We start from the raw sequence: 22,044 nt of genomic DNA on the forward strand, positions 1-22,044 counted from the left end.
TTCTGCTTTTTCGCCCCCCCCCCCCCCGCCCACTTCCCTCCTTTTCTTTTGGGTGTGGTTCTGGGGATTGAACCCAGGCTTTGTGCATTCTTAAGTAAGTAAACTATGTCCCCAGGCGTGTTTCCATCTTTTGCTATTACAGATAGTACTGTAATGAGGAACCTTGAATTTGTATTCACAATACCTGAGCCTACCTAATAGCATTTGCACTCATCCTGCAGGCTAGCTGCTGGCTCTACCAGGTTTTGTGCTGGCATCCTGAGCACTGCCAGGCACTTGACCATTGAGCAGAAGATGGCAGACTATTCAAACAAACTCTACCAACAACTAGAACAAGAAACAGGGATCCAAACAGGTAAGCACGTGATTTGCTGTTTACTGCTCCACCTGATCCCAGACTTTGCATTTACATTGTCTGGTCTTACACCAGGTTTGCCTATGAGTTGGTCTCTGAGACTTGGGTTTTAGTCCAGACTCTGCCATCAGCCAGAGTATTACCATGGACAAGTCACATAGGTTGCTGAGCTGTCTTCTGTTTTCTTATCTCTGAGGGGATACAGTCAATGTCTCAGATCTTTTTTATTTTATTTATTTATTTTTTGGTACCAGGGATCAAACTCAGGCCCTTGCACTTGCGAGACAGACGGCAGAACCACTGAGCCAAATCCCTGGCCCTCAGATCTTTTTTAGATCCTATATTCTTTTTCTTTTTTTTTTTTTTTTTCTTAGTGCTGGGGATTAAACCCAGAGCTTCCAGATCCTATAATTCCTGGACCGTTTCCTGTGTATTTTACTTTTAAGTATAGAAAATGGCAACACTTGGCTCCTAAACAAAGAGAAGAATTTAAGTTCAAGTGTTTGACAGTTAAGTCATAGTTTTACCCACTGAACTTCCAGTGACTATTGTAAAGCACAGACATATGTTTCTTGTTACCTGTGTAATTAGAAAGGAAAAGACAAAGGGAGTTCTACAAGATAAATAGCACTGCGATAAGTAAGAACTGTTTCAAGAACAGGAGTGCTGCCAGGCGTGGTGGCTCACACCTGTAATCCCAGCACTTGGGAGGCTGAGGCAGGAGGATCTCTGTGAGTTCGAGACCAGCGTGGGCTACAAAGTGAGTTCCAGGTCAGTCTCAACTATATAGTAAGACCCTGTTTCAAAAAACAAAAAAATAAAACAAAAAGAACAGGAGTACAGGAGTATTAATCAATGGTGTGTCTCCATTTGATAATAAGAGAAGCCAGGCATGCTGGTGCACACCTGTAGTCCCAGTGCTCCGGAGGTTGAGGCAGGAGGATCATTTTGAGTTTGAGACCAGCCTGGGCTGTGTAGTGAGTTGAAGGCCAATCTGAACTACATCGTGAGACCCTGTCTCAAAAAATAATAATAAGGTGGAAAGAAGCTCTTGTCATTTTGTTGCAAGGTGATGGATTACTCAGAAGCCAGAGCCAAACCCTTCTGCTATCTTGGCTAATGAAACCACTTTGCCTCACACTCCTCCTCCCTGCCCTCTGGTGGTGACGTCAGAGGACTCCCTGCAGTGTCATTGAACTTGTTCTCACTTCCTTTTGAAATGAGGGCTCTGGAGAGAACTTCGTAAAAGTGGTTCTGCTGTATTACCTGAGGCTTTGGGGAAGATGTCTGCTGCACCCTGGGCAGATGGTGAATAGTTCCTTTCACTTAGATTGAGTTTGATGGCAACACCCTGCTTCATTAACCAGGCTTTGAGGTGGAAGAGAGTCCACGGAACGGCCTAGAAAAGGAGCAGCCGACTTCCCGTCCACTGGTTCATAATTAGTGTTTTGCTGAGCTTGGCATTACCCGTTGGCCCCATTTCCAAGGAGTCTGGGTCATAAGCTTCTTCTGAGCTAGACTAGCTTGGTGTTAGTTCTGGGTCACAGCCTGGAACTCTTGATCTGTCCTGACTGTTTCTGATACTTGGACAGTAGGGGTGGGGATAGGGAGTAGTTAGGAAGTCTGGCAAGGGAGTATAAAGGTATTGTCCATATTTGTCACCCCCATTGTAGTACCACTGACTCAGTGAGAGCCTGGGTCTTCCGTGACAGAGCGTTCTGGTATCAGCACTGTGTACCTCTGTGCACAACCATGAGAATTGTTACTGTTTTTTTTTGTGTGTGTGGCACTGACTGAAACACAGGGCCTTTGCATGGAATTACATTTCTAGTGGCCCCCCATTTTTTTTTTTTTAATAATTTTTTCGAGACAAGGTCTCACTATGTAGTTCAGGTTGACCTTGAACTTGCAACTATCTTCCAGCTTCAACTTTCTGAGTGCTGGATTACAGGCGTGCTTGCTTGCTTTTGTGTGTTTGTGTGTGTGGAGTGGGTATCAGAACTAAACACCAGACCTTTGTAAGTGCTCCTAAGTGCTTTATCACTGAGCTATATCACCACCCTAGGGAAGGTCATTCTTTTACAGATAAAGAGACCCAGATGCAGAAATATTAAGCTGATTTTTCAAATCAGTGATAAATTGATTTTTTTTTTTTTTTGAGACAGGGTCTCACTCTGTAGTTGAGACTGACCTGGAACTCACTATGTAGCCCAGGCTGGTCTCGAACTCAAAGCAATCCTCCTGCCTCAGCCTCCCGAGTGCTGGCATTAGAGGCGTGTGCCACCGCACTCAGTTTAACTTTAAAAGTTATTTAATAGGTAGAACTTTAAAAATTTTAAGTACATTCAGCCTTAGTGGCACATGTCTATAATCCCAGCACTTAAGGAGGCAGAGGCAGGAAGATTATGAACTGAAGTCCAGCTTGAACTATGAAGTGAGACCCTGTCTCAAAAAAAAGAAAAAAACCAAAAAGTAAAAATTTTAAACATATATGCTACTCATTGTAATAATTGTAACAATGCGACATAAAAATTGAAAACTTTCTCCCTACTGAGTACCCATCAAAAGACTGCCAACCTAGTTGGTACTCTGTTGCACTTCTCTTTTTACGCTCTTTTTTGCTCTTTTTTTTTTCTTCTTCGTTAGTAATAGGAATTGAGCCCAGGGCCCTTTGCACTGAGCTCTATCCCCAGCCATTCTTTTTTTAATTTATTTTTATTATCTAATCACTTTAATTTTTTTTTTTTTGGTGGTACTGGGCATTGAACTCATGACTTTGCATTTCTGAGGCAGGCACAGTGCCACTGAGCTAAATCCCCAGCTCTTTAATTGGTATTTTTGCTAATAAAATTAATAAAAAGCCACCCAGTGGGACATTTCAGGCTTCCAGATCTGGCATTTCAGGTTGCTTGACAGCAACACATACAAATTATGGCTCCATTGTGAACGTGTTAAAAGTCTTTTGTGTGATCCAGGCGTGGTAGCATATTCCTGTAATCCTAGCATTCAGGCTGAGGTAGGAGGATCATGGCGAGTTTGAGGCCAACCTGGGGTCTGTAGTGAATTAAAGGCCAGCTAAACTACACAGCGAGATGCTGTCTCAAAAGAAGTCTTCTGTGAGAACATAGTAGAACTTTACTCTTGCTAATGGGTGATATGTTGTTGTATGGTTCTGTTTTGGGGAATATGATTTAGCAATACAATGTACAGTAAGGTCCCGACTTGCAGACATTTGAGTTGTGAACTTTCACAGATACGAATGGATATCCCATTACAAACATTTGTAGCCGGGGATTTAGCTCAGCAGTTCGGTGGCCTGCCTTGCAAGCTCAAGGACCCAAGTTCAATCCCCGGTACCAAAAATAACCAAAAAAAAAAGCATTTGTAGATGCTAACAAATGGTGGAAGTCACCCACGTGTCTGCTAGACATTATCAGAGTTGCGCAACTGTGTGCTTACTGTACAGAGAGGTGGTACAGTGCTCAGTCAGAACCCAGGATGTCCATAAGCAAGACAAAAAGCAGTGGTGGAGAAGACTGCTAGGAAGCCCAAAGCAATATACATCATGCATTTGTGTCACAGGTATATAAGACTCACTTTGCCTGTGGAACTTGTTCATGAGTCAGAGACTTACTGTATTATGTAGATACATCGTGTCTTAGTTATTTTTCTTGTTGCTGAGACAAATGCCAACACCCACAAGTTAAGGGAGGAAAAGTTTATTTGACTCAGTGTGTAGAGGTTTCAGTCCACAGTTGGCTGGCTGGAAGGCAGAGTGGCACATGGCAGAGGAATGATACACTATTAAATGAGGAATAAGAAAATGTGCAAGGAGCTGTGGATTTAGTTTAGTGGCACCGCACCTACCTCACAAGCGCAAGGTCCTGAGTTCGATCCCTAATACCAAAAATGGAAAAGAAAACAAGAAAGAGTTGAGTTGTTTTTAGTGAGGTTTAATCCCCAGCACCCCCACACACATACACATGACAAGGATCCGCTTATTTTTGCAAAATGGAAACACACAGAGGATAAAGTAGAAGCTACTGGGCCAGGGATTTGGCTCAGTGGTTCTGCTGCCTGCCTAGCAAGTGCAAGGGCCCGAGTACCACCCCCCCAAAAGTAAAAAAAATAAAAAGCAGAAGCTACTTAAATGACTGGTGTGGGGGGGGGGTGACGGTGGGCTGGGGGTTTAGCAGAGTGGTGCCACCTCCTGCCTAAAAGAACAAGGTCCGGAGTTTGAACCCTGGTACTAAAAACAAAACCATGACTGGTTCCTGGCAGGGGTGAAGTAATGAGCCTGGAACATCCTACTGTGCCACGAAGGAAGTGATGGAGACATGTCAGACGTTCATAGGAGCCAGCTGGAAGGGACTCATGCTGTCCAAGCCTGGGATATTTGAGCAAGGAAATAGATGAGAGCAATGGATTATCACAGTATACAAAATGGGAACCCAGAAGTCTATTGGCAGAGGGGTGTCACAGAGGAGAAAGAGTTCATGGTGCCCACCCACAAGGTAGCAAAAGCAACAAGAGACCTTGACAGGATCTTTCTGCCTCTTATCTTATTCAGACTGCTCAGGGCAGGTAGCACTCACGCCCTAATCCTAGTGCCCTTGAGCCTAGCATCGCGCTATGAATCAGTCTCACTCTAGATCCAGGCACCTCTGAAAAAGCTCCACCAATGACTGTATGAGGCTTTGGGGGTCCATCTAGACACAGTCATAACACATAGGCGGTGGTAGTTACTTCTGTAATTGTTGATAGGGAGCCGAGAATAGCTGCTGAACCCTTTGTCTTAAAGTAAAATTCATAGTGTGGTCAGTACACAGAACACAGGCCAAGGCCATTGCTGAGGCTGGTAGATCTACTATTCCTTTTCTTTTCTTTCTTTTTTTTTTTTTTTGGTACCAGGTATTGAAATCAGGACCTTGTGCTTGCAAGGCAGGTGTGGTGCCACTAAATCCCCAGCTATAGATCTACTATTTCTAAAAACCAGGCTCTTAAGATTTAGTTCCTTCAGGGCCGGGAATTTGGCTTAGTGGTTCTGCTGCCTGCCTCATAGCACAAGGAGTTGAATTTGATCCCTGGTACCAAAAGAAAAGATTCAGTTCCTTCAAACTTGTTGTCATGTCAGTGAAGGGCGTACTTATCCGCAGATTCTAGAGAAATTAAATTACTTAAATTGCCCTGACTATACTTCTATTTTAAAGCTATCTGATGGATTCATTTTCTTCACAAGAACTAAGACCCATTAGATTTTAGGATTGTCATTGACCTAAGTGTAATAATGGTCATATATCAGGGCTGTTAGTTCAAATGACAGAAACCTGGTAAAAAGGAGCCTGTTGGGAGGCTGCTGGGCACCTGTGGAGTTGTGGGGGAAGCAGCAAGACATCCATGATGTGGAGACACTGCTGCCCCTGATGTGAAACTCCCAGGAGCCACCCACTGGCTCGGAACCGAGTGTGCCAACAGGGGTCCAGCTGGCTGATTTAGGTCACAGGCTTGTCATTTTGCTGTAATGGGGAAAGGAGGATATTAGAAGTGGCTTTTTCCAAGGGTTAAACTCCCTCTAAGACTAGATGAAGAAAGGCAAAATCGCTTAAAAGGAGTGAGGATGGGTTCTAGGTCCCATCTTGTTTTGTTTTGTTTTTTGGTTTTTTTTTGAGACAGGGTCTCACTATGTAGTTGAGTCTGACCTGGAACTATGTAGCCCAGGCTGGTCTCGAACTCACAGTGATCCTCCTGCCTCAGCCTCCCAAAGTGCTGGGATTACAGGCGTGCACCACCACGCCCAGCTCTAGGTCCCATCTCTACCTCCAAAATATTTTTTTAGCCAGTATGCTGGGCATTGTGGCACGTGCCCATAATCCCAGCACTCAGGAGCCTGACCCAGCAGGGTTACTATGGGTTTGAGGCCAGCCTGGGCTAGTGAGTTTAAAAAAAAAAACAAAAAACAAAAAACTTGGCAACAAATATTTTTGAGCCACGATATCATTCACCTTCACTATGAGTGATTTTTGTATACACTGGAGACTCATTTGATTCTCACAGAACTATGAGCTGAGAATGTTTATGCATCTGGTATAAATTTCCACTTGGAGGAAGCTGACATTTGTGTCCAGGTTTCACAGCAGGTCTAACCTGTAATTGAGTGGGCCCAACATACCTTAATCTGGTCTCAGTTGTCTGGTTTTTCTAACAGGTTACATAAGGACAGGCTCAGTCTTTCTGGCCCAAACACAGGACCGGCTGATCTCCCTGAAGCGCATCAACTCAAGACTGAAGTACGTAAGAGGCTAGGCGAGTCTTGACTTTACCAAAGTGACTTCTGCCAAAGGCCCATGCATGTCATTGTCCCCTTGTGTTCTGTGGCAGTGTTATAGGCATCCCTTCTGAGATCATCTCCCCCAAGAAAGTGGCTGAACTGCACCCTTTCCTCAATGTGCACAACCTGGTGGGGGCCATGCACGTTCCTGAGGATGCGGTGGTATCCTCCGCCGATGTGGCCCTGGCCCTGGCAAGTGCCGCCTCACAGAATGGTGAGCAGGGTTTTGCGTTTCCCTAACATGAGTCTGGGAGGAAGAGATTATTTAAGAAAGCATCTGCAGTACACAATGACACCAACTCAAATTGGAGAAAGTATTCTCGTTAGGGTATGTAGCTTCCTGTTTTTGAATACAGGATCTTCTAATTTTTAAATATAGTATCTCTTAATAAGCATTTTTCTTCATGGACACATTTTTCAGGAACTGCTTTTAGTGCTAATTAATGTATCTCAGATGTAAGGGAATCCTCCATCTCCTAGGGCTTGAGATGCTCCAAGGTTAAAACATACCTTGAAATCATGTCCAAGAGTTGGAACGAATAAGGGGAAACTTATTAGTAGCCAAGGTGTCACATACTTTGGATAAACTGATTCATGATGTAGATAGGTTAGGTTAAGAACCCCTGTTTAAACCTCTTCCCCCTGTTCTGTATTTGAGGATCTAGAATTTACTGTATGTTAGTCTGTTCTTAAGTTAACATGCTCTTGTCAGTCTTTGGCAGTACTTACTGGTACCATGTCAGGACATGATTCCTAGGGGATTTTATTTTTGAAGTTAAAACACTGACCTACTCTTCAGTATTTCTTTGGGTAGAGAATGCTGCAGATGTCTTAATTCCAGACAGCACATGATGTACAAACGCTCTTTACTTTGGGACAGGTGTTCAGATTTATGACCGAACAAGTGTTCTTCATGTAATGGTCAAAAAAGGTCAAGTTACTGGTGTGGAGACAGATAAAGGCCAGATTGAGTGCCAGTATTTTGTCAACTGTGCTGGTCAGGTAGGTTAACAGCAATACCGGGTTGTTGGTTTTCCTATTTAACTTGGATTTTTGGATGTACAGATGTTTATTTTTATTTTTTTTCCTTTAAAAAAAATATCTTCAGTGCTGGGGATTGAACCCAGGGAGCACTGAGCTATATATCCCCATTACCTCAAACTTGTGATCCTCTTGCCTCAGCCTCTTCACATAGCTGGGATTTCAGGTGTGCATCACCATTCCTGGCCTTTTTTTTTTTTTTTTTTTTTTTTTTTGGTACCAGGGATCGAACTTGGGTCCTTGTGCTTGCAAGGCAGGCCACCGAACTGCTGAGCTAAATCCCCAGCCCTATTCCTGGCCTTTTAAGTCTTGTGGTTTTTATAGTTCATTCTAAACCTAGCAGAAAACATACTAGGCTATTTTTTTGTGTCAAGACCATGGGTTCGGTTTCCAGAATACTAAGCTGCTTTGACTTTTGGAGCAGACTGATCCCTTTCTTCCACTCTATAATCTTGAGATGACTTAGAAAATGTTTTTTTTTTCTTTTTCTATGTGAAGTTCATTTAATGATTGGTATTTTGAGTCTTGTAGTTGAAAGCAGGTTATTTATTAAAAGGGTCTCCTCTGACTGCTTGTCAGTCTCTTCCTTTTTTTTTTTTTTTTTTGGTACTGAGGATTGAACTCAGGTCCTTGTGCTTGCGAGGCAGGTGGCGGAACCACTGAGCTAAATCCTCGGCTCTTCCTTTGATTAAAGTCATTTTTAGGGTTTAAAAAGTGTTGTTCCCGTGCCACCACCTGCCTCACAAGCGCAAGGACCCGAGTTCAATCCCCGGTACCAAAAAAAAATAAAACAAAAAGTGTTGTTCCCCAACCAAATACTTGGACTAAGTAAAGCAGGCTGAATCTTGGCTTTCCACACTCCCACTGTAGCAAGTGCACACAGAAGCCACTTGAAATTAACCTCTTTCAAGAGGCTGACCTTGCTCATTTGTGTTTCTGTTCCTCTCCCACCCCAATCACTCTGTCCATTTGTAGTGGGCATACGAGCTGGGTCTGTCCAACGAGGAGCCGGTTAGTATCCCGTTACATGCCTGCGAACACTTCTACCTTCTGACTCGCCCCTTGGAGACCCCTCTGCAGAACAACACACCAAGTGAGGACTTGTACTTTTTTACAATCCTATCTCCTTGCTAGTATCCTGTTCTCTGAAAAGGAAGACTTTCTACTAAGGACAGATCGTGCTTGAGTCTTTTCTTTTCTGGAGCATGTTACAGGGAGGTGGACCCCATTCTAACTTCTCTATGATAACTCTATGAAAGGATGGCCCGAGCAGGCATGTCACTAAGCAGTTTTTTGCTTTTGTTTTTTTCCCAGCTTAATTTTAGTTCCAAACAGGTCATTGAGACTATTTGGGATGTAACTTTGAGTTTTAACTTGAATGCTGCCATGTATAGAAATGTTGGGTAGTTGGGTGGCTCCCAGTGCTAGAGGAGGGAGTCGTGATGTCATGTGGAAGGCCATACACCTCCCCTGCCTGTGAGACTCACTTGGCACAGTGGCAGTCATGTGGTTCAGGAGGGAGGGTATGGCAAAGCATCCAGTTCTGATAAGGGTAAGGTAAATCTGTGTGGGATGACCCCTCGACCTCCAAAGGTGTGTGAAAGCTAACAGGTGCCTGTGTGGATTGGAGGCCATTTCGTTAGTAGAACTGTTCATGTGTGTTGTGTTTGTCTGTTTTGAAAGCTGGTTGCCTCTAAATCCTTGTTTTTCTCTTGTACCCCCACTTCCTTGTCATTTCTTGTCCTCAGCTATCGTGGACCCTGATGGAAGAATTTATATTCGGAACTGGCAGGGTGGCATCTTGTCTGGGGGCTTTGAGAAGAACCCGAAACCTATTTTTACTGAGGGCAAGAACCAGCTGGAAATTCAGAATCTACAGGAAGACTGGGATCATTTTGGTATGTGAAGCAGATTATAACAATGTCAGCTGGGGATGGCGGTACAGGCCTGTAATTCCAGCACACAGGAAGATGAGGCAGGAGGATTGCTGTGTGTTCAAGGCCAACCTGAATTGCATATTGAGACCCTGTCTCAAACAAAAATAAGTGAAATAAAAAACAATAATGCCTTCTGTTTATTAAGATGTTACATTTTTCAAAGCATTTTGAGGAACAGTTTGATTTATAACAACTCTGTTAGGTATAATAGTAGTTTCGAAGGGCAATCCACAAAAGAAACAAGGGAAAAGGGGACAGTCTATAGAGGTTGCCTGGTCGTGGCTTTTCATTTATTTACCTAAAATCATTGCTGGAACTCTAGGCTTGAAAGAGACCTTTTTTTGGATAGGACCTCATATAAAATTGAAGAGCTTTTTAAAAAGAATGCAGGATTGTTTAACAATGTGGCCCTTTATTAAATTTTGAAATAATGTGATTCATTAAGTCACATGTATCCAAATTTTAAAGATATGAGAGTCTCTGATGAATTTCCCTCTGTCCATGATGGACTTTTTTTTTCTTTTGTGGTGCTGGGAATCAAACATGGGCCTAATGTATACTACGGAAGGACTCTCCCATGACATTCCTCAGCCCATGAATTTAAAAAAAAAATCTTGGGCGGGGAATTTAGCTCAGTTGGCGTAGCGCCTGCTTCAAAAGCCCAAGGTCCTGAGTTCAGTCCCTGGTACCAAAATAAATAAAACCAGGCTGGGGATTTAGCTCAGCGGTTTGGTGGCCTGCCTTGTAAGCGCAAGGACCCGAGTTCAATCCCCGGTACCAAAAAAAACAAAATAAATAAATCTTGAGGAAAAAATAAAACTACTTCTGGGAGATTTCAGAATTTCAACCTAGATGGAGTAGAATGAATGATCAGACCTTTCCCTTCTCTGCTGCCCACCCTGTAGCCACCAAAGAGCTCCAGCCTGATTTCATCTGTTGTCACTGTCCCATGGGATTATGGCCAGATGACAGATTTACTCTTTTTTTTGAGACAGGGTCTTACTATGTAGTTGAGACTGACCTGGTGGAACTCACTATGTAGCCCAGGCTGGTCTTGAACTCACAGCGATCCTCCTGCCTCAGCCTCCTGAGTGCTGGGATTATAGGCATGCGCCACCTTGCCCGGCTGACAGATTTACTCTTTAAAGGGGGGCTTTGTCTTTTGTAACTATTCGAACTGGAAAACATTGCTTTTTGTTCTTTTGTACTAGAGGTTGAACCTAGGGCCTTCACATGGAGCTATTTTCCCATCACCGCCTCAGCCTCCCAAAATGCTTGGATTACAAGTGTGTATCACCATACCTGGCTGAAAACATTGCTTTTCTTTTCCCCTTTCCCTGTCCCTTTTCTTTTTTGGTACCAGGGATTGAACTCAGAACCTTGCACTTGTGAGGCAGACAGTAGAGCTAAACCCCTGGCCCAAAACATTGTTTTTCATTAAAAGTTGCTCAAGTGCCATATAAGAGCCTTTCCATTCCTGCTGAGTCCTTTGATATTGTCTCTATACCCATATATTACTTGATTACTTGCTGTCCTGTACCACCTTTCCTTTCTATAGATTTTTCTCAGTCTTTATGCTAAGCATTTTGCAGAAGTGTCCTACAATTTCACCAAACTTTCTTCTTCTTTTTTTTTTTTTGGTGCCAGGGATTGAACTCAGGACCTTGTGCTTGTGAGGCAAGCGGTGGAACCACTGAGCTAAATCCCCAGCCCAAGCTTTCTTCTTTTGATAAAAGGCCCAATTGGCTCTTAGAAAAATTCCTTCCAGGAGACTTTTGAGAGAAGGATAAGGACTTGGAAAAAGTTTCTACACTCACTAAAGTTGAGGGCTGTGTTTGGGTTTGTTCTATCTCAGAGCCCCTATTGAGTTCCCTCCTGCGTCGGATGCCAGAACTAGAGACTTTGGAGATCATGAAGCTGGTGAACTGCCCTGAGACCTTTACACCGGACATGAGGTGCATCATGGGCGAGTCCCCTGTGATCCGTGGCTACTTTGTCTTGGCGGGGATGAACTCCGCTGGCCTGTCCTTTGGTGGAGGGGCTGGGAAGTAAGTCTTCTCACAGTGTCAGCTCTGAGCTTGGATTACCTGTTGTTTTTAGTGCCTTGTGTAATATATTTAATCTACATGTTGTAATAATGAGGTATATAGTTTATAATGATGATATATATCAAATAATTTGGGTTGTCCCTTTCAAAGGAGTCACTGTGAGAAGTTCTCCTGATATTCCAGTAGTGTCACTCTGGAACCTATTTCGGGACTCCTCTTTTGGAGACAACCATAGAGCCTGTTTTTTTGGGTTTTTTGTTTTTTTTTTTGGTACTAAGAGTCGAACTCAGGACCTTGCACTTGCGAGGAACCACTGAGCTAAATCCCTGGCCCGAGCCTGTATTTTTTATTAACAATGTTGGTCCTTTGAGTATATATTTAAGCTTAGAAATAGCCAAGGATGGGGAATGAGGTAGGCAGTCAAGGTGGGTAATGTGCTTTTTAAAAAATTGATGTGCTAATAAAAATGAAATAAGCCATTCAGCAAGGGATGCAAATACTGTGCAGTTCCACACTGGAATGGTCACATTCTAGAGACAAAGCCCGGCTGTCAGAGAGGGACTGAGGAGGCGCTGTTAACAGTGTGTTCTGGATGTTACAGTTACACAGCCATGTGTACTTAATGCCACGGACAGCACCCTGAACAATAGATAAGATAATCTTTACATGTACAGTCGACCCTTGCACAATTTGGGGTTGGGGTGACAACACTTGTACATAGTTGAAAATCCACTTAGGACATGGATATATACATACATTTATTTAGCTGTACTAAGGATTAAACCAGGGCCTTGGCACTGAGCCACATCCTCAGCCATTTTTCTTTTTTAGAAGCAAGTTCTCTCTCACTAAGTGCCCAGACTGGCCTCAAATTTATGATCTTCCCTTAGCCCCCAAATAGCTGGGCTCACAAGTGTGCACCACTGTGACAGGCTTGTAAATTTTTATTAAAACTTTAAAAGTTCTGAAAAATTTTAACCTGACCAGGTAAAAAACAATTTTAAAACCTTTAAAGGTACAGTGCAAAAAGACAGGCTTTAAAAAACCCATGTTAGAGCCAGGGATGTAGTTCAGTGGCACTGTGCCTGTTTGGCAAGTGCAAGGTCCTGAGTTTGATTGCCGGTACTAAAGGTGGAAGAACCCAAGTTGTTGTTAACTAGGAGGTATCTTTAGGTAAAATAAAATTCCATGCTGCAGAGATAATGCAGATAGTTCTAGTTGTCTTGTCACTGGGCAAAAAGGAAGTGCTTCAGGTCTTCCACTTTGATCTTGTGTTCATTCTGTATTTGTTTCTTGTTGGGTGGCGGATGATGGAGAAGGTAAAATGGCATTTATTCAGCCCTGCCCTGCTTAGCCTCGAAAACACTCAGCTTCTCAGCGGTGAACTGGCTGCTTTTGTCTCTTTGCCATCTTGTACTTTGGGGTTTTCTGAGCACCTGCATGGGGAATTGAGGTGCCTGCTGATCTCAGATCTCCTTTCCTTGACTACCTATCCTCTTTGCTGTCTTGTATGCTGACTGTGGCAAGAAGGGACCCTGCCGAATCTTGGTCTGTAACCCCATATATCCTGCCTCATTCCCTGCATGCTGCTCATTAGCACCTTGCACCACCTTGCCCTGTGCAGTGGGGCTGGTAGACTGTGGTCCATGCCCTTTGTTCATCTTGCAAGTGCTCTTGAATCCACCTGTTCCCCACACCTCTGTTCTGCCGTGATTAACACCTAAGTTGGCTCTGGTCTGCTGCATACTTTCTGAGTTTGAACTACTCCTGACCCCACTGCCTTTGCTCCCTCTGACCCTTTTTCTCCTTGTGCATCAACCTCCAGTGTCTCCCATCTCCTACACTGGGAAGGGACTTCCTGGGGTTATGGCAGGTTAGCCTCAAAATACATCTTTCTTGTGTCTCTCTCTTGAATCTGTTGTTGAAACCACATCCACTCCTTCTGCTGGACCATTTTACTATTACTTTTCTGGGGTGATCTTTTTGAACCTACCTGCCAGCACCCCATTTGAGGGCACTAGCCACCAATCCCAGCATGGCTTGGTGTGGGCAGAGTGAGGGTGCATCCCTGCTGAGACTTGGCCTCCTGCTCTTGGTGTGATGGTGGTGGCAGCCTGCTGTGGCTGCAGCAGCAGCAGCAGCAGCAGCAGCAGCTTCTCCTGGGCAGTGGTCACCAGCCCCAGCACCAAACACTGGGCTCTGCTCCCAGTCGAATTCCTTATATAACATTTGGCTCCCCAAAAGTTAACTACTCCTAGCCTGCTGTTGACCCGAAGCCTTACTGACAATGTAAACCGTCAGTTAACACTTTTTGTGTGTTACATGTAAACAGTAAAAAGTGCAAGAAACTAGGAGATCACTTTTTTATTGTGGTTCTAGGTACTCTGGATACTTAGAAGAGATGAGTAGCGTCTCATTGTGTTTTAAGTGGATATTCCCAACATCTGTGCTCACCCCAGTAGCACAGGACAGTGCTGTGAAATTATCCCACTGTTAGTGAAGTGGATTTATGCAGTTACAGTTTAATACTTTATCTTTACATTTGTTTACATTTCTCTTGACTGCGAATGGCACCATGTACGACTGGTTTGGGAGTGTAAATATTGACAATTTTTAACTTTAGTAATAGATTTGTATTTATTGATTTGTGGTAGTACATGATAAAACAGACTTATCTGTGTATAATGCATTTGTGACATACCTTTTTTAATTTTTTCACTATATCTAGATTACATGGTTCTTCAGGGAGTTTTTTCAAATATTTTGTAAAATCTCCCCCCAAAAATCTGCACATAACTGGACCTGTGCAATTTAAATTGTATTGTTCAGGGGTCAACTGTGTTTTTAACATAATTTTTAAAAATATTTTGAGTGTGGCCAGTTTTCTCTCTCTCTCTCTCTCTCTCTTTTTTTTTTAAGGATTTGGTCTTTATTGAAGAATACTAAAAAGTCATGAAGGTATAGAGGAAGGCGACAACAAATTGTAATATGGTCAGGTATTGTTTTGATTTTAAGATCACTTCAGGTACCAGTAGTTCTAGCTATTTGGAAGGCTGAGGCAGAAGAATCACTTGAGCCCAGGTATTCAAAACCATTTTGATCAGCTTAGTGAGACTTTTTCTTGAAACAAAATGGCTGGGGATGTTATTCAGTGGTACAACTCCTGTGGTTCAGTCTCCAGTATGGAAGCAAGAGCTGTGCCAGGCGTCATTGACAGTTCTTTACAACCTCTGGTGTGGAGCAACATGGTCCCCTCAGCCTTGATACCTCCAGGCACCTTCACCTGTAATCCCAGCACTTTGGGAAGCTGAGGCAAAAGGATCACAAGTTCAAGCCCAGCCTGGTCAACTCAGCAAGATCCTGTCTCCTTTAGGATCTTTTGAATCTTGGTATAAAATACATTCACTTCATAGATGTTTCTCTCTCCTCACTTAATAATTGGTGATGTGAACCTCAAACAATCTGTGAATCCAGGGGTAGGTACCCCAGTGTAACCATCTTTGTGTTTTGGTACCAGGGATTGAACTCTGGTCCTTGAGCTTGTGAGGCAGGCGGTGGCACCTATGGCTAGTTTTCTTAAGTGAACAGCTCTTGCAGAACAGCTCTGAAAACTGTCACAGGAGCTACTGAGAACATTTGGAGCAGGGGGTGTGATCAGAGAACAGCATGTCGTAGGTGACTCCTTTTACAGGAAAAAATCCCACCTGTGTAAATTAAGAGTACATGTGTATGTATGGTCTTGTTTCTCCATAGATGTGGTTTATGTCTTAAACACTTTCCTGGAACCTGATTAGCACTAAAATCCTCCTAGTGGTTCTGATTGTTGCACTTGGATCCCTATTTGTTTATTCCTGAAAAACTGAGGAAAGTGCTTCCTAAACTGCTCACTGTCTGACAGCATAAGCAATTTTGATTCCACTGGTTCTTATTTTTCCCCTTTGGTGCTGCCCAGGTGCTCTTATCACTGAGGTCCATGCCCAACCTTCTGCTGGTTCTTGATTTGTAGAATATTGTTTTTATCTTTTTGCATATAACACCTGAGGTAAGTTGGAAGAAGGCAAGGAAAGGGGAAGGAGAACAGGAATGAGTGATTTGTATTCATGAGAAGTGCTTTCTTAGCTTGCTAGCAAATGACAGATTGATGATGCACATCTTTATTTGTGTATCACATCTGCGGCTCCACATTTGTCCCGCATCTCAACAGGTACCTTGCTGAATGGATAGTACATGGTTATCCCTCAGAAAACGTCTGGGAGTTGGACTTGAAACGCTTTGGAGCCCTCCAGAGCAGCCGTACCTTTCTGCGCCACCGGGTCATGGAAGTCATGCGTAAGTGAAGCTTTACCCTAGCTGCACCTAGCTGCAGGCATCTTTGCGGTGGCCTGTTTCGTCATTCACCAGGCAGGTTTTCCTCAGTTCTTTAATAATTGCTTTAAGTTGGACATCTGATTTCAGGTCTAGCTATTTACAGAACATTGTCAGTATATTGAACCTTGTTTACTTTTGGGAACAGGAAAATACAGTAGGGTTTAGAGGTGCTATGCAGAGGCTTCTTATATATTGCTAGCAATGCCTCCTTTCCAATTTGCCTTGAAAGGCCCTATGATGCTTGCATGCTCCCCATTTGTGGGTTTTTCTTTTCAGTATTGGGGATCACAACCAGGGCCTCACCTATGCTAGGCAAGTGCTCTGACACTGAGCTACATCTCCTGGCCCCTGTCCCACTTGGATTTGAGATCACTGTTTTCTTTCCAAGGCAGAGGATTTGTCAAGGTTTTCTCAGAGCTTTGGGCTTCTCTGAGTGACTTTTGTCATCAAACTGTCATATGCTAGTAAGCTAAGAAAGCATTTCTCATGTGAATATAAAGCATTCATTCCTGCTCTCCTCCTTGTGCTTGCTTCCTTCCAACTCTGAAGGATTGGCCTCTTCATTTTCATTCATTCCACTTTGTCTTTATTTTCTGGCCAGCTTTTAGAGACAGCTTTTGAATCAAATTAAATTATGTGGGGTCAGGTGTGGTGGCACATGCCTGTAATCCCAATACTGGGGAGGCTGAGGCAGGAGGATCGCTGTGAGTTCGAGACTAGCCTGGGCTACAAAGTGAGTTCCAGGTAAGTCTCAACTACATAGTGAGACCCTGTCTCAAAAAAAAAAAAAAAATCTGGGCTCTGACAAGTTGCTTCATTTTCCTACACTGCGGAATTGTTCTCATCTTTACCAAATAATTCATAAATATTTGGGGCATGTTTATGTTCAAGAGTAAGCTGTGCCCACCAAATGCTTTGCTGCCTTAGCAGTGGGATGACATTCATGGTGAGGCCTTTGGATGGCCTTTAACACCTGAACACTTGCTTTGCCTTGTGGCACACAATTTTCCTCCATGGAAGATGAAGGATTAGCAGCAGTATATCTAACTGTTAAGGTTCATTTTGGCAAATATCTTAGCTAAGATGTTCAACTACTATAATTTTATATTTCTCCACCGTTACTATAGAACCTGTACAAATTATAATTGCATTTGAGCTTCTTCTTGGTGGTGTGATACTTCTGGTGGCCTTCTGTGAGTCTCAATTTATAAGCATGATAGAACAGGTTTTAGAACCTAAAGTCCTGGAAGAGGTCAAGTTGTCATAATACAAGAAATATAGTGTGGCCTCCTCCTAAATCTCCCAACCTTCCCCACCCACCTCAATGTATCTTTGGCTTGGACTGAGGTCAGGTTTTTGGAAGAGACTAGAGATCATATTCTTTCTGGCTCTTTTTACTTGTTGCTGTTGCAGATTGGACATTAAGAGAAATGAATTCTGACCCTAGCTTTGTTATGTGAATAATGTCACTGGGACAATACATTGCAACCTCTCAGATTTCAGAGCCACCAAATCAAGGTATGCTATGTACCCTTTCACTTCAGAAATGGGTTAAATATTAAAAAGGAAAAAAATGTCTGTAATAGGTCTGAGATTCCAACAACACAGGCAGAGAATCAGGTGCCATTTTCTCACACTTCATCCTCACCTGTGTCTCACTTAGATACTGCCTTCATCTGTGCTATGAAGTTGAGCAAGGTTTCCCCTTGGCCTCTCTCCTGTCATTTCTGTGTGCTACTTTGGAAGTATAACTGTGGCTGGAGAGCGCAAGTCACTAGCTGGATAGCTTTACACAGGGTGATGCCAGCTCTGCAGCACTGTCCATCTGGAGCATGCATGTTGTATGGGGCGATATCAGACAGACTAGGCCATATCAGCCTGCAAACTGTGCTCTCTTCAATAGCAGTGACGCCAGGGTCTAGTGGATATTGGGTACTCAGCTCTGAGAGTGAGACTTGTGGCTCTGACAGACTGTTCTCGTCTGTTCTAGCTTTGATATACGACCTGAAAGTTCCCCGTTGGGACTTCCAGACTGGTAGGCAGCTGCGCACTTCTCCTCTGTATGACCGGCTGGATGCTCAAGGGGCCAGATGGATGGAGAAACATGGATTTGAGAGGCCAAAGTACTTTGTTCCACCTGATAAGGGTAAGAAGTATCATTTTTGTACATTTTTTCTTGGACTGGATATTTGTAATGTATGTATCTAGGATGTATTCCTGGAAAAACAGCAAAAAGGACTGCTAGGCCACCCTAGATTGTAGGAGTCCCCAGTGTACAGTCCCTCCTTTCCTTTGCACTTTTTGTTTTTCTCTGTTCTGTAGACCTCCTTGCGTTGGAGCAGAGCAAGACTTTCTACAAGCCGGACTGGTTTGACATTGTGGAGTCTGAAGTGAAGTGCTGTAAGGAGGCAGTGTGTGTTATTGACATGTCCTCCTTCACAAAGTTCGAGATAACAGTAAGTGTTTGGGAATCCAAGTAACACAATGGAAAACTGCATATTTACTGAATGCCTCCTGTATTGCATCTGTCAATTCAAAATGGATTCTGTAAGAACTGTGGTCTATTTCAGTATTTCATTTGTATACATTTTTCTGAATTTTTAGCTCCTTTTGTCTTTTTTTTTTTTTTTGTTATGGGGATTGAACTTGGGACCTGTGCTTTCGACGCAGATGGCAGCACCACCGAGCTAAATCCCCAGCTCTGTCTGGTTTTCAGTTTGCCTGGAGAGGCCCACTGACCATGAGAATCAGCAATAGCTTTCCCCAGAGCTTCTTACCATTGAGTAAATCTACAGTTACTGTCACATGGGTGCTGGCTCGTGGGATTTCCACAGAAAGATTTGGCCTGTTGGCCCTGTGACCAACCAGATGCTCTTGTGCTCTCTGCCCCTGCTTCATCCCTTCCCCTGCAGTCCATCGGGGACCAGGCCTTAGAAGTTCTGCAATTTCTCTTCTCCAACGACCTGGACGTGCCTGTGGGCCACATCGTGCACACAGGCATGCTCAACGAGGCTGGGGGCTACGAGAACGACTGCAGCATCGCACGTCTGAGCAAGCGCAGGTGAGGCCACTGCTGCCACTGGTCCCAACGTGCCGCTCCCCAAAGTTTCTGTAAGCAGAGCAGAGCCCCTCGAACACTTCTCAGGAGGCCTGCTTATCCCAGAGACTGAAAAACCGGGTCATGAACTCATGGCCAGGTCATGAGGCCCTACACAGTAATCAGCAAGGATCCGGCAAACCATGTGAGCCAGCGTAGAAGTTAGTCGCCATCCTGGAGAGGATGCTTTCCTTTGTGTTAGTAAGTCTGGATGCTTTCTGGGCACTAACAGGAAGCCAGAATTTTGTTTTTCGTTATAAGATCATTCTGCAGTATTCTCTGAATAACTTTGAAACTAGACGAGAACTTGCTTCCGGATCCTCTTTTTTTTTTTTTTTTTTAAGAGTAGAAAAGATAGCTTCTGTCTAAGAGAGACAAGAAGGGGGGTGGGAAAGTATGTTGCCACTCTCCTACCTGGTTTCGACACTCGGAGTCTCCCTTTCAGTTTCTTCATGATCTCTCCGACTGACCAGCAGGTCCACTGCTGGGCCTGGCTCAGGAAGCACATGCCTGAGGACAGCAGCCTGGTGCTGGAGGATGTCACCTGGAAGTACACAGGTGAGAGCCTTCGGGCAGCAGACACAGGTGGGTCAGAAATGTCAGAGTGAGCATCAGAAAGGGGCTGTGGTTGCAGATAGCTGACCACTAATAAGTCTCCACTTTCTTATCAAGGAAGCGTAATGTGAGTGCTTTGGTACCTATTTTATTGTTACCTCCCCTACAGCTAGCATGAAGTATTGTGTTTATTGGATAAATGAATAAAGAATTTATATATATATTTTTTTCTTTTCTTTTTTTTTGAGACAGGGTCTCACTGTGTAATGGAGACTTGACCTGGAACTCACTATGTAGCCCAGGCTAGTCTCAAACTCACAGTGATCCTCCTGCCTCAGCCTCCTGATTACAGGTGTGTGCCACCGCACCTGGCAAAAATTTTTATATTACCTAATAGTCGTCAAGATTTCCCTTAAACTTTTTTTGTTTTGTTTTGTTTTTGTTTTTCCTCAAAGAGTACAGAATTTTTGTTTTGGGACAGAGTCTCATTATGTAGTCCAGGCTGGCCTAGAACTCATAGCAATACTCCTGCCTCAGCCTCCTGAATGCTAGGATTATAGGCATGTGCCATCATGCCCAATTTGAATAAATAGTTTTTAAGGATGAGTTAATATCCTGCTTCTCTTTCTCAGCAGTTCTGTTTGGGGAGTGCCTCCCTCTTCTTCCACCCTGATTAAGGGTCAGCCCCTCCCTCCCTCCTTCATGACCCCATGCTGCACCCTTCCAGTGTTTCCAGGCCTTGCTTTATTTTTTTTTCTCCCGGTACTGGGGATCAAACTCTGGTCCTTCTGCTTGCAAGGCAGGCGGTGGAACCACTCCAGGACTCACTCGTGATTTGTCATTAGTAGCAAATAGTATTCATTCCTTGCTACCAAACTACAGAAACTTACTGAATGAAAATTGTGTCCTAGCTTGTATTACTGTGGCTGTTAACTAGCATAAGTTGCTGTTACAGACATTAGAGATCAAAGCAAGTAGACAGCTGTCTTCCATGTACTGAGTTGGAATTGGGGCTTTTTCCAGCCATACTGGGAAGAGATCAGGAATCTGGGAGGGGAGGGCAGTAGGGGAGGTATGGCCAGCCCTGAAGGTATCTCACTGACCAGGACTTGGCCTCTTTGTGAGCACGGTCAGCAGCTACAGCCAGCAGTCCTGTCAGCTAAGGTCTGTGAGCCAGAATCGGGGCGCCTGGTGTCCACGCTTGGCTTGCCTAAGCAGGACACTCCTGTGGTCCTGCCACTCAGGCCTGGCCATTGGTGGTGCATCCTGAACCAGCCTTTCCCACCGGCCCGGTGGTTCAGCAGGAGAAGCTGGACATCTCTTGTTCTTTTCCATGTAGCCCTCAACCTGATTGGCCCACGAGCTGTGGATGTGCTGTCTGAACTGTCCTATGCCCCTATGACACCAGACCACTTCCCAACTCTGTTTTGCAAGGTGGGTGCTGGTAAAGTTCTCTTTTTTAAATGGACAGAGAATTTATTTTGACAGAGTATTTATTTTATAGTGGTGACAGATACATATTCTTACTAACTCCAACAAAGTGTTCTGACCTTTATTAAGAGAACAAAATGACTGAGGAATTCTTGTATTTTTCACCTTTGACGCTCTCCTTTACCTAGTAGAAGGGAATCTTTGAGGTGGGTTAGCTTCTGATTGTCACGTCTCTGTTTATGGGTTCTTTTGCAGTGGATTAAAATCTCAAGTTGGAAGATTACAACACTGACACTAAAGACCAGGTTTTTCTTGCTGGTCATACACAGAGTAATTTCTGTAAATACATAGCATCTTCAGAGGCGAAATGGTGTAGCTGAATCCCTAAACAACTCACATATTTTCTTTCCTGTTAGTGGCCACTGTAGCTGAGTGGAATAAACTATAACAGAGTAAAAGCAGTGCTGACTGAGTAGCAGCTGATTACCAAGGACCCAGTGGACACGTCTCTGGGTTCCGGAACACTCAACTGGGCCAGTTACCAAGAGACTCAAAGTTCAAACCAGATTTGGGGTTCCCCTACAAGTTATTTCTAGTTTCCCCTTTCCTCTGAGGTGGAAAGAAAGCAACAGAAAAATGCACACTGACCCTGAGCAGACCCCACCCGGAATTCCTTCTGCCTGTCTGCACCTGGCACGCGCCCTTCCTGTGGAAGCAGCCTGCTTCTGTGCATTCCGACACTCACCGCTTCCCTTTACCGGACAGGGACTGAGTTAATGGCCCTGCCAGGTACCCAAGCTGCTCTAGCAGTTTTGAAAATGAGCTAGGTAGCAAGTGAATAGTGTTCAGTGGGCACCAGGTGTCTTATTTATTTATTTATGGTA

General features: G+C 43.9%; 1 protein-coding gene across 1 annotated transcript in view; it reads left to right on the forward strand.

Moving 5' to 3' along the window:
* Nucleotides 1–22,044, forward strand: part of Pdpr (pyruvate dehydrogenase phosphatase regulatory subunit) — a 42,722-nt gene that overhangs the window by 12,820 nt on the left and 7,858 nt on the right. The window contains exons 3-15 of the mRNA XM_010644406.3: nucleotides 222–355; nucleotides 6,561–6,642; nucleotides 6,734–6,897; nucleotides 7,564–7,685; nucleotides 8,700–8,817; nucleotides 9,473–9,622; nucleotides 11,517–11,709; nucleotides 15,914–16,038; nucleotides 18,068–18,223; nucleotides 18,400–18,533; nucleotides 18,990–19,138; nucleotides 19,620–19,732; nucleotides 21,069–21,163. Of these exons, the coding sequence (XP_010642708.1) occupies nucleotides 222–355; nucleotides 6,561–6,642; nucleotides 6,734–6,897; nucleotides 7,564–7,685; nucleotides 8,700–8,817; nucleotides 9,473–9,622; nucleotides 11,517–11,709; nucleotides 15,914–16,038; nucleotides 18,068–18,223; nucleotides 18,400–18,533; nucleotides 18,990–19,138; nucleotides 19,620–19,732; nucleotides 21,069–21,163 (1,735 nt within the window). The remainder of the gene's footprint in view (nucleotides 1–221; nucleotides 356–6,560; nucleotides 6,643–6,733; nucleotides 6,898–7,563; nucleotides 7,686–8,699; nucleotides 8,818–9,472; nucleotides 9,623–11,516; nucleotides 11,710–15,913; nucleotides 16,039–18,067; nucleotides 18,224–18,399; nucleotides 18,534–18,989; nucleotides 19,139–19,619; nucleotides 19,733–21,068; nucleotides 21,164–22,044) is intronic.

This window comes from Fukomys damarensis, unplaced genomic scaffold (genome assembly GCF_012274545.1).
Source record: "Fukomys damarensis isolate Sample0158 unplaced genomic scaffold, DMR_v1.0_HiC HiC_scaffold_32, whole genome shotgun sequence".
Classification (NCBI taxonomy): domain Eukaryota; kingdom Metazoa; phylum Chordata; class Mammalia; order Rodentia; family Bathyergidae; genus Fukomys; species Fukomys damarensis.